Source organism: Musa acuminata, chromosome BXJ1-8 (assembly GCF_036884655.1).
Source record: "Musa acuminata AAA Group cultivar baxijiao chromosome BXJ1-8, Cavendish_Baxijiao_AAA, whole genome shotgun sequence".
Classification (NCBI taxonomy): domain Eukaryota; kingdom Viridiplantae; phylum Streptophyta; class Magnoliopsida; order Zingiberales; family Musaceae; genus Musa; species Musa acuminata.
In genome coordinates, this window is record NC_088334.1 from 19,104,582 (window position 1) to 19,120,679 (window position 16,098).

Genomic DNA, 16,098 nt, shown 5'->3' on the forward strand with positions numbered 1-16,098 from the left:
TTGTACTCCATGCATCGAGCTGATTACTGGCCTTCACCTGCTCTTTGCTCACACTTCTGAAGTACTCGAAGTGTTTGCACTCCTTGCGTTGAGTTAGCTACTGTGATTCACCTTCTCAATGCAATCGAACTTCTGGAATGCAGGAAGTTTTCACCCAAACTTGGAGTAAGTCTCTAATAGTTTTGGTCGCCTCTGGGATTGTACCGTCTTCTCTATCAACCCCGTCGCCTACTCCACTGAGTAGTAAAGGTACAATATCGCGTACTGCCTGCTTCGTTCCTTGGTCATGCACTCTTGCATGACCCGAAGTCCTTCACTTTCGGCTATCTTGATGAGAAGCTCGTTGACACCAGTCTTACGAAGTTCCTTAGCCTCTGCCCTTCAGCCTTGTCTCAGTACTTGAAGTTTGCCTCTGCATGCTCCACCTCCTCGGCCCCTTTCACGACCAAGCGCTTTTCCTCCATGGGAACAAGGGATCAATGACTTTCACGGAAGTCCCGCCTTTGCGGTACCATGATGCTGTCATGCCCGTGGCCCTACTATCCGTCGCTTCGCATCTGCATCCCTTTTCTTCACGATCAGTAGATATGTCTCTGTGGCACTCCTCCGAGTCCACCTTCATTCTAACTGATACTTGATTTTGGGTAGCTAATTCCTTCTGGACTCGTCATCGCTTCCTCGCCCCTTTCGACCCCCTACTTCAACACCTTTGTGTTCTCCAAACAGATCCCTTTGGTCGATGGAAAGACAGATTGCAACTCCCATGTATGGCCTCTGCCATCACGTTGTAGGGTTTGCACCGATTCGGTTCTCCTTAGCTTCCTTGGTATCAACATTCGCTTACTCAACCTTGTCCTTTGACTTGCTAGGCTCCCTTAAGCGAATATGGGCTCTGGAGCAGTCCAACTCTCCAGCTACTTCGATCATACCTCTGCATGATCAAGTCCCTCCTATGGGACTCACTGGTACTTGCATTCAAACTTTTTCCTTGGTGGAACACAACCCTCATATGCTGATGACCAAGGCTTTCATCCGATGCAAAATCCGATGCACGCACGGAAGACCCGCCTCTGCGGTACCATAGTCTTCACTCCTTGAATCCATAGCCCTTCTTGTCGTCGTGTTGTTCACCGAAGTGGAGCTCCTAGTAGTTCTCGATCATACCTCCGTATGATATAGTCCCTCACGATACTATGTCGTGTGTATCGCATTGCCACGAATTGTTCCACCACGATCCACTACACCATGTCGCCTCCTGGTGACATCTCTAATGCATTCTGATCCTTGTGGGATGAACTCGAATTGTGATCCCTCCATGTGTGGCCTCTGCCAATACATCGTAGGGTCTCTTCCACCTTCGATTTTGTTCACTCCTTTGGCAATCGACCTTCATCCACCCACTCTTGTTTCACACCTAGATGAAGCACCGCTCTAGGACAGTCCGTCGCCTAGTAGCCCCCGAAGTCCACCGACTTCGCTGCAATTAGTGCACCATTGTTTGGATCCTGGGCCTTTGCTCCTACCAGTTCAATCTCCGCTACGCACCGCTTCCTTCATGGCAACTTAAATGGCAACATTGTGGCGTATTCTTCGAGAGTACCCGTCTCTGCGTCCTCTTGCCCTGTGCCAAGGCCGTATGAACCCAACTTCGCCTCCGCAAGTTGAGTCGCCTTAGTTCCTCCATCAAATGCTTCTCCGAGATAAGGTGCATGTGCCCATAAGCTCCCATCGTCTTTGGCACTATGCAAGACGAGTTCGCTCCATCCAAATGAAGGACCTATGGAACGACATGATCCCGCTCTTGCCTCTGCAAGAGTTCATGTCCTTGGGCCCTGTCTAAGGAAAGCTTTGTGCCTCCGCTCCATGTTCCATCTTTTATGCTGGCTCCCTTCATGCGGCTTGGGTACTTCGCCAAGTTACACCCAAGTTGCTCCGCTCCTCGTTTTGCATTAAGTTGATGGTGGCCCTCGCACCCACCATTCCACGGGTCAGCCCTCCCTTGAGTTTGATCTTATATCAACTCCAAGTGTGCTTTCATTTGTGTTGCTTTGGGTCGCTTCCCCTCTTGATCTCGCAATGCATCCCCCAATGCATTCTCTCAAGCGAGATCATGCGACGACTCCTTGCCGCTCGCTCGGTTCATTGAGTTTCGTGGAGTTGTTTTTTTTTTTTGAGGTACTTCTCAACATGTGCGGTCTGTTGCACATGATTCTCCCTCTAGAGAGCCGGGACTTATCCCTCCTGGATATCTATCCCGTTAGAGCAACATCTCTCTTCGTTTCGGAGACCACCATCCCCTTGGACTACTCCGATTTGCTGAACAAACTGTGCATTGTTCTGCCTCCTGCAAACGTACTTGCTAGATTGTGACTCCACGTCAATACAGCCCCCGCTGCACCACTCAAGGCCTAGCAACATGCTGAACTCGTTGCACACTTCAGCCTCCTACGGACGTATCATTCACATGCCAAAGAGAAAGCTTCAATGCTCCATGGCGTTGAGTTTCGATCGCCTTGGGATGGCTGCAAACATTCCATCGTCCACATACAAGCCCATGCATGAGTACCGAATTCTTCGAGTTAGCAATTCCCCTCACCTCTGTAAGCTTTGCATAACTCTTTCGGTCGCTGAGCAACTCATTCCACCTTGCATGGTCTCATCCTTTACCAAGTGCCTCGCTTGCCTTGAGCACCATCAAGTATAGTTGTCAACGTCGAGCCATAGCTCGAACTCGGCCATCCCAATCTTTGTGCGCTACGCATTCTTCCAAGCTTGCTTGTTCTCATGGTGCCTCTTGCTCGAAGGGTTGGCCATTCCTCTGAATGCCAATCTCAAATGCCCGCTCCTCCGAGCGACTTCTTTTCCCTATATCTTCATGCTCGTTTTCCCCCAAACGGTCGCGCGTGTGCTGACTGCCTTCAATGCAGCCCCGCTAGGTTCCCCACATTTGTATGCTAAGTGTTTCTATGAGTGCTTGTCCCGCTCTGATACCATCTGTCACGGACTTAGCTGGTTTTGCGTAAGTCGTGACAGTATGCCGGGGGCGTACTGACGGTATACCCAAAAAGAGCTAAAAAACCTCCAAAAATACCGAGGCGTACCGACCTGTATGCCTCGGTAATGGTCGAAATCTGGGACGTACTGACCTGTATGCCTAGGTAACGATCGAAATCCAGGGCATACCGACCGGTACACCTCAGTAATGGTCGAAATCCGAGGTGTACCGACCGATACACCTCGGCAACGATCGGATTTCGACCGTTACCGCCCAGTACAAACCATGTATTGCCTGATACGGGGTCAAAACATTGGTACCACCCGATAGAGGGTAGTTCGTGTACCGATATTGAAATTGAGAACCCTGCATTTAACTTAATGGTCTTGACTGTATTGTTAATCACTGTCTGCAGATTTCCATAACCGACTTTTAGGTTTGCCTCCTTCCTACGATGGATGTCGGATAATACTGATAATTTTTCGTAGTAAGTTATTTCTTCAGCAAATCATAACTATGTCCATACTATTTATTGAAACCTTGGAATTTCCTTCAGTTCTTGTTAAATCATAACTAATTTTTCGTAGTAAGTTATTTCTTCAGCAAATCATAACTATGTCCATACTATTTATTGAAACCTTGGAATTTCCTTCAGTTCTTGTTAAACCTTCACCATGCAAGAATTGCTTTGTGTCAGAACATCTCATGCTGATTAGTGACCACTTTGGTGCTTGCTATGCTTGCATCACTTTGGCTCAAGTTACATTTATCTTAAGATTAGTTAAATTGTAATTTGTGCTATATTAGTGTCATTGGTCTACAATGAGTCCTTATGTAGTTTTTTATTTTAGGAGTTCTTTGGGGTATTTGTTTTTTCATAAAAATTTTCTGGGAATTACCTGCAACATCACTGATCTGCAGAAATCTTCTAGATCTGAAGACCAAGAGATTCAAAAGCTGCAATACTGTTGCGTCTAAATTGTAATTTTGGAATGAGGAAATGGTTTCAACATTGTAGGCGTTTTGATTGCTGAACTTTATAGCTGAGCACTAATAGCCAACTGATCACTTCTAACTTCTGCAAGAACATAGCCTTCCAGTTCTCTTTACTGGTTCTGGTAAAGTTAAAAGTGGTGTTGAGTGCACTTTAGGGTATTTTAGGGACAGTTGTGTTCTCAAAGAACTGTTGTGATGAAACAAATGAAAAAAGGGGCATTTTTCACATAATCGTGTTGTACAATTGTAGCTTTTCTATCTTTTTTGTTTTCTCTATCTTTGATGCCACTGTTGTGCATTTTATTAACTCAAGGGCCCAATGCGACATAAATGTGGCATTCCTGTTAAAAAGCTAGCCGACAATATCAGTTCAATCATTTAGATTTCTTGTATGTTGAATTTGTTAAGAAAAAGCCTTGGGATACTCAAACCATTGCATTGATAATGCCATCATCAGATATTTGACTGCCACAACCATTCATCATAGAATTAGAAAAAAAAGAAAAATGGAAATGAGGATTGAAGTGTTCCTACAAGTGTAGATGAAGTCTCTGGCGGTCGGTGAAAAGGCACAAGGCTTTTAAGCCACATAAGAAAGACAAAAGTTCTAACTTTCAAATCCATTTGAATGGACTGGCTTGGTTCAGTTTGCCCTTATTATGTGGCTTTTGGCCATATAAATGATGTAGACCATCGTGTTTTGCTACCAAGCCTTCTTTCTTTTGGTTCTCAGAATATGTTTCAAGTGTTACACCTGAGATATGTTGACACTTACCTTGGCACTTACATCATGTTTGGTGTCTGTCTACTAGTGGCTAGAGCAGTTTGTATTGAGCCACGTTTTGTGAGCATGCCTGCATTGGTATTATGTGCTATATCCTCTGTAGCAATATGTTGTACTGTATTCCGTTGCATGTATATTTGTAAGGTAGGCATGAGTTGAACTGGCACAAAGTGTATACTATGCCCCATTTTCAGCATTTCCATGCTATATAATGAGTCATATGAATGGTGCCATATTTGGAACTACACTTGAATTATACTACATGTAAAAATTTGAATGATACTACACTTGGAAATTACGAGCTTTGGTTCATTGTAATTAACATCAAACCTACAATTTTTGGAATTTGTACTGTTATTTCACTATGTTATCTTTTTTTCATGTACACCTTTGATGATCTTGGCGGATATGGTTTTATTTAGGTTATTGCAAAACGATTGCTGGAATCAAAACAACACATTCCCCATTTATATCTGTCCTCAGGTGGATCTTCATTCTTCAATTAGCATTTCTCATACCTTTTAATTGTAATTATATGTTTAACATGTTTTCAGATGTCATATTGGACCCTTTACTTGCTTTCAGAAAGGAACTTAAAGGTTGGCAACCATATCCATTCTCATTAAGTGTATTCGAGATATACTGCTTTTTTGGTTGATAAATATAAGTTCTTTTTGTCTCAACATGCAGAGCAATATAATGTCAAAGTCTCAGTAAATGACATTGTCATAAAAGCTGTTGCACTTGCATTGAGAAATGTACCTGAAGTAAATGGTAAGAGTTTGAACCATCTGTACTTGTATAAGATCCTCAAGTTTGAAATCTGAACTTGGTCATCTGATAGGAGAATACCATTGCATATAACTTGTTATTTTCCTTATACATAAATGTGAAAATATTCTTTAACAGATCTAAATTTTAAAAAGCTATCCTCAATCGAGCCATCGAACTTAATGTGAATTGAAAAGTCAGCTATCACTGCTTTTGATTTGAAGTGTTCTAAACAATGGACTTGAAATCCCTTCCCTCTTTATTTATCCATTTTTCATGTGAGCCTGGCATGCTTGATGAATAGATCGATGGAACAGTTGCACTGTTCAATTTACTGAAGGTAAGAAGATCTCATCAGTTAGGAGATGTGACTGTTAGCTTGACCAACTACTTTGTATCATTAAAAAACATAAGTTTTACACCACTTCATGTATTATACCACTATTTTTTTTAATGCAAGTGTCATCCATAAGTATTCTATTGGTTTAGATGACCTTCTTTTGAATCATTTAAGGTAAATAGAAATTTCTACTTGGTAATTATATTGGTTTTTGTCACATACTCTTTGAAATGATATTTCCTAAATGGTTGATTTAGGAATTTGCACCGTGTCACCACATGAAGTACATAATAGTGCATCTATGGCTTTAGATGAGCAGGTGATTAGAGCATGACTAATTGTAACAACATTATTATATTTAGCAAACACCTTTTGATGTTATAAAGCTTTAACTTCTTAATTTGGTCTTTTACTAAGTTTATTGTAGTCCCATTATCATGAAACTTCTATAAGATAGGTATTATAATAGCTAAAAGAACATATATGAAAGATGGGAATAATATGGGATCTAATTACTAGGGTTTTTAATCTCAAAGGTACGTATCGGTACGATAGCATATCGGTACGTGGATTGCCCGGTACCAGGCGGAACGCTTAATAATGCCTTGTATCGGACGATACAGGGGTATATCGGGTGGTAACGGTTGAAATTTTGACCGTTACCGCCCGACACAACTCGTAAATGATCGTTGGATCCCTTTCTCATGGGTTTTTAACCTCATCTTCTTCCTTATTTTACTCTATTTCACTCTCATACTCTCTTAAATTACCTCGAACTCATTTTTTCTCACATTTTCACTCTCCTAGACTATACAAAGCAATGATTTGTGAATTGAATCGAGGCTAATTTGGGAAAACTAAAAAGAACTTTTTATCAAGAGGTATTTATTTTACACATGGATCGAGGAATAATATTTTAAATGTCACCCAAGATTCAGATCATGGGCCTCGACAAGGTACTGGTCAAATTTATGCGCGGAAGGGGAAGGGGAAGACCGTGGATGAATTTGAGCAGATGTGATGGAGCCTACATGATGTAGACATAGAACGAAGCTCATCGTATTCATAGTCGTCGTATTATGGAGAATCATATGGCCAACAGCAGTACGGTGATAGTTGGTCATACCTCGTAGAGCAATAGTATGATATAGAGCAACATATTAGTAGTGAAAGTAGAAGCTCTGACAATCACCAGTATATACCTCAGGAACCGCCTCGGACAAATGTGATTCATGACGATCAACTTACGATCATCACCATATCGATGCACCAATGGTATACGGTGTATCGATACACTATGTCATGGGATCAATTTCATGACTGGGTCCAATAAACATATCATATTGATATGCATATGTATAGGATCGAAGACCCTGATCCACCACCCCTGGAGGCCCATTGTTCGTTTTGGTGGCAGAATCAACAATCAGGTATATCTACATATGTGATTATTTAATTCATTTGAATTTTAAAGTTTATATTGTAACAAAATAATCTAACAATTCAAATGATTTTTCTGTAGATATTTTAATTTTTTATAGAGGGATAATCCGTAATGGATCGAAATACGAACCTTGCACAAGGTTATTCCTCAAAGTCCGAAAAAGATATGTGATACTATTTTTACTTAATTTACATTGATTTTGCTAAACTTGTGCCGATACACCACATACAGGACTTGTATTGTTCCAGTCAGGGATTGACACAAGTCTGGTGTCCAAAGTGTCAAACCTTATAAAAGATTCCACAACACGAGCTTGCATATCATGTACCGATACAACACATATGGGACTTGTATTGTTCCAATCGGGGATCGACACGAGTCTGGTATCCAAAGTGCCAAACCATGATAGAACAGAACACTATGGTGGTATTCATCATAGTGTAAATACATTTGGACTTACTAATCTAGTGCCACTACTTTTCTAGTGCAAAATTTGGTATTTATCAAATTTTACAAAATATGAATACCTAAAATGACTTCTAGTGTCAGCAGAATTCTCGTTGAAAAATTTCAGCAGTTTACGATGAAAATTTGCAGCAACATAAAATCGTTTTTAGAGATGAATTCCTCAATAGATCAATCTTAGATGGAAGCCAAGTTGATCTATGAAGTGTATAAGAAATTTCATTCAAAAAAGATTGCAAATAGATGTGTTAAGGCAACAATATGTGGCTGAAATTTTCTGCGGCATAGATTTTTAAGTGTAGCAGATTGGATGCATTTTAAGTGTGTTTTAAGGAATTTAGTTTTGCCTGGACTGGTTCGTATAGACCAGTATATATGGATCCGGGTGTGAATTGTTACATGGACTGCCCTATTTCGTAAGGCGTGGCCTTGTTCGATGAAAAAATCGGCATCCTAAGTTTAAAAGTCACAATTTTTTAGAGTTGCAAATTGTGAGCCTCTCTGTCTCCTCATCAAGTGATCACCATCACTGATCACTGTCCATTGCTGCCCGTCCACCTGCTGCCCACCTCATTTTTGTTATTTCTCTCCTCAGTGTTTGGTTTAACATGTGCGCCTCAGTGTTTCTACTAAATTTATCACCCTTTGCATGTGCAAAAGAAAAGGGTATCAGTGTAACAAGGGTACTGTCAAAAAATGTTGACAGGATTCTTACACTTCTCTTATATGAGTTTGATTTAAAGTGTAACAGTAGGTATCATCATATTAAGTTTGTCACATTAATATGATGTATTTTGAAATATCTTTTGAATGATCCTTTTGCTCTGTTTTGAGATGCCACATGAGTTTCCATCACCTAGCTGTATCATATCCTTTTCTTCATCAGTAGCATGTCTTATGCATGCCATCAAGCATATCCCTGGTTGACAAATTATCTTTATAAGTTGTAATGAATGATAAATAAGATTTTCTTCAAAATCTACTTGTTGAAAGATGATATTTCTCAAATTTTAAAGGTCAAAAACTGCAGGAAAGTGGTCACCTTTATATGATCTTTTGAGAAAGCAGTCGGTCTTTTGGTTTGGAAACTGAGCACACCCTTCAGAAAGCAGCACCAACTTGTAACTATATGTTGGTCTTTTCTTTTCAAAGAAGTTGCAAATAAAATTGCATCTCCTTTCTAGTTGTTTTAGGACAATTTTTTCTACTCAGATATAAACAGTTTGATGGTTCATTTACCTTATTATATATTCCCATAGTTTAGCTATTTGTTGCATTTTGTTGACTCTCTTTATCTGCTTATAATAATTTGTAAATCGTGTTGCACGAAATACTATGTGAAATGTATGAAAACTCACATTTGTTTGTACTTTGTGAGGCCCCTATTGAAACATTATAACTATTAATATTGTTTTATTTCTCAACTTCCGACTTTCTTTTGGGAGTTCTTTCTGTGGCTTTGCTCAAGCAGTTTTTTATGCTAAATATTCACATGTTATGCTAGTTGTATCATCTTCAATCTGATTGAAAGATTATTGATTATGCATCGTGAGCAGTTTGCTGGAATGATGAGAAAGGAGAACCTGCTTTATGTGACTCAATTGATATATCAGTAGCAGTTGCAACTGAGAAGGTGCTTCTTTATCTTCTTTAAAATGGTTATAGATATACTGTTAAATATACACCATCAACATTGTTGAGTTACAGGGCTTGATGACTCCGATCATAAGGAATGCAGATCAGAAATCACTCTCAGCAATATCCTTGGAGGTAAAGCAACTTTCTGTTGATATAAAATCAAGCAGCTAGTTGTAAGAATTGCACGATATGCCGTTCTGATCATGCTAATTGGAACAAAATAGCCTTACCTAACTATTGTTTTTGGAGTTTTCTTAAAATCCCGACCTAGTTCATTAAATTGAATCACAACTGATATTCTCTGTTTCCATGTTGCAATCTGTCTTTTTATTTAATTGAGGTTTATGCTATATTTATGTTTCTGATCCAGATTATCCAATTGAATCAACATATCCTGACCTAGTCATTTTCAGAATTTGTTGAAATATACCCAAACCACTGGAACTGAAATGTGGATTAGTAATATTATCTGATACTGCTAATAGTATCCTGTTATTTTTTCCTTTAATTAAGAAAAAGAGTCTGAGTATATGTTTTTGATGATTTTTGTTTTAGCATTATCAAATTTTGGTTCAAATCAATTAAAATAATCTAAATTGTCTTCAAACCAAGGTTCACTATACCATAGCATATCACTCACTGCAGGTGGTATGTATCAGTTTGATAAAAGATCGATATGGGCAATATATATCGGTATTGTTGGTACGTCCCATCGTACCATATCGATATGTCAGCACGGCTTGGTACACTTCGTATTGATGGCCAGTTGGTAAATCGGTACAGACCGATAAGATAAACCATTCTTGAAACAGCTAAAAATTGTCAAAAGTTGTCAAAATCATCGAACTTCAAAAAATCTTTGAGAATTGGATCTCTTCCAGAGAGGCCTTATATTGAACCTGTAGTCAGTAATCCCTTTGTGATCATTTACTTGTGATGAATTACTCAAAGAACCTACTGACATTCCTTTCAAAGTGTTTGCGCTGTAATGTTTATAACATTCAAAGGCTAGAAAAAAGAGGCTTGGATCTTTGGATCCCAATCCCTGAAGTCAATATTTAACTTGCATCTTTTAAAAGAGTTCAACAAAACAATATTCTGTTTGAATTTTATTTCATGGGCGAGTAGAGTGAATAGCTGATTGTTAGTGGTAAACTTGTTGGTTTGGTTATTCTCAGAGGGGCTAAAAGAATTGTTTCAGTGGATTTAAATATGTTATATAATAACAATAACCTTTTTTTCAGTATGCCTGCTTCTCAAGAAATAAAGAAAACAAAATATTGTTTATGAACTGCTATTGGATGCTTACTTCCAACTAGGATTTTCCTTTTCCACAGTTTTTCCATATGGTATCAACTTAAGGTGGCATCTGCTTCATTGAAATTAGAATTGGAATGTAATTTCAAATATACCAGAATAAGTTTTGAAACAAGCAAGTACATTATTTAATATTTTACTCTTATATATTATGGTATATAGTTTGTTATATTATATTATTTGTATATTAGTTATCCTATTCAATTTTTTTTTATTTAGATATTTATTTTCATTTATTGTCTTTGGGAATGGAATTTGGAATCCAATTTCCCCATTAAATCCTAGGAATGGGTCATTCATTTTGATCTGCTTTCCAATGACCTAATCATGTGAAAAAATGCCATCTCAGATCATATGGACCTCGATGGTGGTACAGTTATGTACCCATGTTAGTTAAATGCTCATTGAAAATTACTTATGGATTGTGGTTCTTGAGGAGTAATTTCTCATGTTAGCTTTTATTTAAGTTTATGATATTTTTTTTTTGACTTTTTTGTGCTTTTACGGTTTTACCGTTTTAAATTATTTGGTTTGTCCAGTGGTGGTATCTTACAATCATAACTAATTGAAGGACCTCAATGGTTTATGGTTTAGTGCTTTTCTTGACAATATGATTGGAAAGTTAATTTATATTTACTAAATTGTATAGCGGAAGCTACAATGAGCTTGTTGATTTTTATATCAAGATATTAGTCACAACTTATTAATCCTTTTGCCAATCTTAGCTTGTGCATCATAAACTGATGATGAAAGTAATGGAACCAGTCTACAAGTCCAGATTTGATTTTATTAAATAAAGATTTTCATCATTTATCTTTTGTGCTTTCATGTCATTTGCTGTAAAATTCCAAGTTCTCTCAAACATTTGGTATTTTATCTTCATCAAGCAAAAAAAACATGAGCTCTCAATTACTTGTTCTAATGATCTTAGGTCAAAGAATTGGCTGAGAAGGCACGAGGTGGAAAGCTTAAACCTGACCAATACCAAGGTGGGACTTTTAGGTGAGTGTCCAAAATATCATGGTCATACTAGTTTTTTTTATTTTACTTCTACTTTTTCCTGATATTTTTAGGTTCTTAGACTTTCATTTTTAATTGTTTATTTCTTTTGCAGCATCTCAAATCTTGGAATGTTTCCTGTGGACCATTTCTGTGCAATTATAAACCCTCCACAGGTCTCTCTGCATGCCCCTCCCTCTTGACTGTTTGCAATGTTTTTGTGATGTCTATATGTATGCCTATGCTGCATTTCCTCTTTATTACTTGATAAACTCCCAATATCAGCACCTTAGAAACAATAAAATTGCAAGTGTCTTTTCTTAAACATATTTTGACCGAATTCCATTCATTAAATAAAGGATCTTAAGATATTTATTTTAATAGATGCAGATTAACTGAGAAATTGACATGCTTGCTTCTGTATGTGTTTCTGATATTTACCATTATATCATACAATTCTAAGTTGACAAACTTGAAGAGGTTGGCTTAAAGATGATAAAGAACAATCTGCTTTTTTCCAGGTTAGTAACCAGAAAATGATATTGAGAATTCCTAATGTATTTAAGCTTATTGTAATCAAGAATAATCCAGTGGCTTAAAAATAGGATACCCTTTTAGAGATATGCATGGGTTTTGCAGTATGTTAACAGTTAACCTGTATAAACTTAACTGGTGTAAGATGCTCCAATATAATTTTGCAACCTCCCTAATTTGCCATTCAAAAACTATATCATTTATAGTAAAATCTCTCAACTATCAAATTGAAAGAAACATGATAATAGATGTGTCATAATCCAAGTGCCTTATTAAATATCTTGTATACAATGGGCTTAGACAAATGACCTTGTTTAAAACTGTCAATAGTGTTAAAGTACTAAGTCTATGTACACAATTTTATCATCTCATAATTCTTCCAATCTACTGCATCCACTCGTTTTTTTGTTATTCTCATCAGAGCTTCCGGTGGACCTTTAATTATTATAAGCCATGGATCGCTGGTTCGGGTACCAGACCTGTTTCTGTCCTCTTCTGCTTTCATGATTCAATTTTCTCTAACAACATTTAATGTGGCCTGGGAAAGATGTGACGGGTTTACAATTTAGTCTTGAAATTCTTCTTCTATATACCTTTTTGATTGGTAATATACTTATTCCATGTAGATGGGGAGCCTTGGTGTATATAAGGGTATTACTTTGCAATTCTAGACCCATATTGCAGGAGCTTTGCGTACATGGAATGTGTTTTTTTAACATATTTCTTCCATTTCAGGATTGAACAAATAAGCACTATCGAGATGACTGTAGAATTGTTAGAAGTATCTAAGATACTACTGAAGATGGTTCTTACAGTTTGTTTTAGCTTTTAGTGAGCTGTTGTTGGAAGAGGAAATAGATGATGGTTGCTGTAGCTTCTGCTGAAATACTAGGATTTTAAAGGAGGGAGTTAAAAATTACTCATAATGTAATAGGAGTCAGAACAAAGTGATATCAACAAGCCAGCAAAAGAGAGTGTAATTTTGGCTGTGATCTAGCAAACCCTATTTTTATTGAAAGAAAGAAATCTATCTATTAATTCATCAAAAAGGAAGCTTGGTACATCTGATCTCCTGAGCATCTGATCTAATTCAGAGATGGTGGAGAGTCCTCTTTTGGCTCTTTGAAGTCCATGCAGAAGGCCAGCAGCAAAGATGGCCCCTGTGGCTCCTTTGATAATGTAACCTGAGCCTGCAAAACTTGAAGAAGGGTGAAAAGAGCCATCACATTCAATTATATAATGAAAATGATGGGAGATGTTGTTAGTAGAAAGAATGTTCCTCATGGGAGCCCCTTCAGAAGGGTTGATGTTGTAGAAGTAATCATTGGTTAAATTAAGCATTCTGCACCACAGGGAGTAAGGCTTATTTTGGTGGTTGTGGAAGTGGCATTCACTATAATTCAATCAGACCATCCAAAGTGAATTGGCAATAAGGCATCAAACCAGATTAGTTTCTTGTTTCCCCTGGTCATGTCACTCTTATTTCACTGTGAACAATCCTCAATTTGAGGTCTACTTATGTTCTTTTATATAAGGATAGAAACATGATTAAGGTTATCCATTTGAGGAATATAGAAAACCAGTGCTTTATTTCTTTCCCGATTTCTTTCAACTACTCATTTTTCTTATAGATTCTATATCCTTCATAACTTTGTAAATCATAAAACAGTGCTGCCATATTGGCAGTCTGTGTAAGTGCACATTTAGCCTTCCATGCATAATTCCTATTTCACCTGAACACTACTTTTTACTCGAAGATAAGACTCTCAACTCAGGGACATTAAATATAACCTAATGACAAACAATATAATAATAGCAAAATTTCTACAAAAAAATTAAAATGGACTTACTGTATATATTATATGCATAGAACTCTTGATTCTTGTGTTTGGTTAAAGAGTCAACATGACCTAACCATCACTAAGCTGAATCTGGAGTAAGTAAGCTCTTTCTTGAATTTGTTGTAATTCTGTACTGATTGATCTAACATGTTGTAGAATTGATACTTTCAGTATATAATCTCATCTTTGTAGATTTGGGAAACAATTGACCTGACTCGATATTATCATCATAAGCTCCAATACGACAATATTTCATATGACTTAATTGTATCTGATGCTGTTGGTTCTGATTGTTATCATGCACAATTTATGCCTTACACATTCCAGTTGTCTTAGGCTGTTAAACCTCTCCCTTGTGTATATTGAATTGCCTTGTATTACTTGGATGCTGGGCATTGTATCTGCTATGTTGATCTAGCTTGGTAATGTGCTATTAAGCTGGTTCTTTTTTTGACTGAACCCTTTTGTCAGTTTTGATGTTATGTCACCAAGAAAATACAAGTTTTGTGTTAAGTTAAATGTTCTCAACAAATTTCTTGTATCATGCCCAAGTATTTTTATAAATTGCTACCAGGACTTTTTTTTTTTTAAGATGGCGAAGTTTCACAAAATTGTATCAAATTCTTTCAGGCTTGTATTCTTGCTGTTGGTCAAGGTAACAAAGTTGTTGAACCTGTCATCGGGATTGATGGTATGTCCTCCATTTCAATTAAGTATTTGCTTTGATAAACTTGCAATTTTTTAATTGAGCTTTGTACTCTTTTTCAGGAGTTGAGAAACCTGCTGTCATAACAAAGATGAGCTTGAAGCTATCTGCTGATCACCGTATCTTTGATGGCCAGTTGGGAAGTAAGTTTCCACATTATTCTTCTTCTTTGATAAAAGGGAATTGGATCCAATTTTCTCTGTTTTATTTCTTCTTGCAGGTAAGTTCCTTTCTGCTCTGGGATCGAACTTTAGCGACATTAGACGATTACTCTTGTGAAGCACAGAAAAGTTCTAAATATTTCATGGAAGTATCTGATTCAAAGTCATCGGATGATGGGTCTTCAAAGTTGGGAGTGTTCCAACTCGAGCAAAATTAATTTCTGCACATGAATAAAATTATCAAATGGTGTCTGTTCTCTTCAAGAGGCATCACATGTCTTGGGCTTCACTGAGACACCCAGAGACACATTCTTTCTTAAACCCAATTTACAAACTCAGTTCGTTGGACTTTTTGCAAGTGATCTGCGTGATCAATTACTCTTCTTGCTGATTGTGAGGCTTGCGGCCAAGTTCAACACGTCTCTGTTGAAGCAACTGAGGCTTTAGTTAATGATCTGCGTCATGAATCTACTCCAAGTGTGTCTTTGTGTTGACAATCAGAGATTTACTTTTCGTATGAGGATTCTAATACCATCAACATGGCATGAATCGCAACGGTGGCGACTCTATACTTGGGTGTAGCAACAACAGACATTGATAGTATTTGCATATGCTATTCTTCACATTTTATTTAAATGTGGGGGAAAACATTGCAGAGCCATCCTATTTATCTGTGGCATAAAAGGGAAGCTGCTGGTAGTGATGCAGCAACTACTTTATTGTTGAAGGTCAGCCCACGGAGCTGACCCTCTTTGTCTCGATTTATGTTCTGATTCGTGGTTGCATTTTCATTCTCCTTAAGTAGCATTGCTATGTGTTAGGATTCCAACTCCATGTCAAATCATTACTGTCTTCTTTTGGAGAGAAGAGAGGATGATGCGCTTTCAGAGTCCATGTCGAATCGTACAAGTTTCAGGCCCCATCGATCTCTCTTCATGATGATGAATGAATCAATTCAGTGCCGCATTCAAAACGAACGTATAGTATAATCATACATGATATATAACAGATATTCATAGGTAACTAAAATGATTGAATAGTGAAAAAGCCAGGAGGCCGATTATTAATGAATCTATTTGTGACTATAGTTCACGGGTGCTTAAAACG

At 37.8% G+C, this 16,098-nt stretch overlaps 1 protein-coding gene across 3 annotated transcripts in view; it reads left to right on the top strand.

Moving 5' to 3' along the window:
- Window positions 1-15,782, top strand: part of LOC135587659 (dihydrolipoyllysine-residue acetyltransferase component 1 of pyruvate dehydrogenase complex, mitochondrial-like) — a 35,094-nt gene extending 19,312 nt beyond the window's left edge. For all 3 annotated transcript variants that reach the window (XM_065079293.1, XM_065079294.1, XM_065079295.1), the window contains 10 exons: window positions 5,198-5,258; window positions 5,330-5,374; window positions 5,466-5,549; window positions 9,352-9,428; window positions 9,503-9,565; window positions 11,682-11,752; window positions 11,865-11,925; window positions 14,755-14,815; window positions 14,893-14,973; window positions 15,051-15,782. In XM_065079293.1, coding sequence (XP_064935365.1) covers window positions 5,198-5,258; window positions 5,330-5,374; window positions 5,466-5,549; window positions 9,352-9,428; window positions 9,503-9,565; window positions 11,682-11,752; window positions 11,865-11,925; window positions 14,755-14,815; window positions 14,893-14,973; window positions 15,051-15,109 — 663 coding nt within the window. In that variant the 3' untranslated portion in view covers window positions 15,110-15,782. The remainder of the gene's footprint in view (window positions 1-5,197; window positions 5,259-5,329; window positions 5,375-5,465; window positions 5,550-9,351; window positions 9,429-9,502; window positions 9,566-11,681; window positions 11,753-11,864; window positions 11,926-14,754; window positions 14,816-14,892; window positions 14,974-15,050) is intronic.
- The last annotated feature ends 316 nt before the right edge of the window (window positions 15,783-16,098 follow it).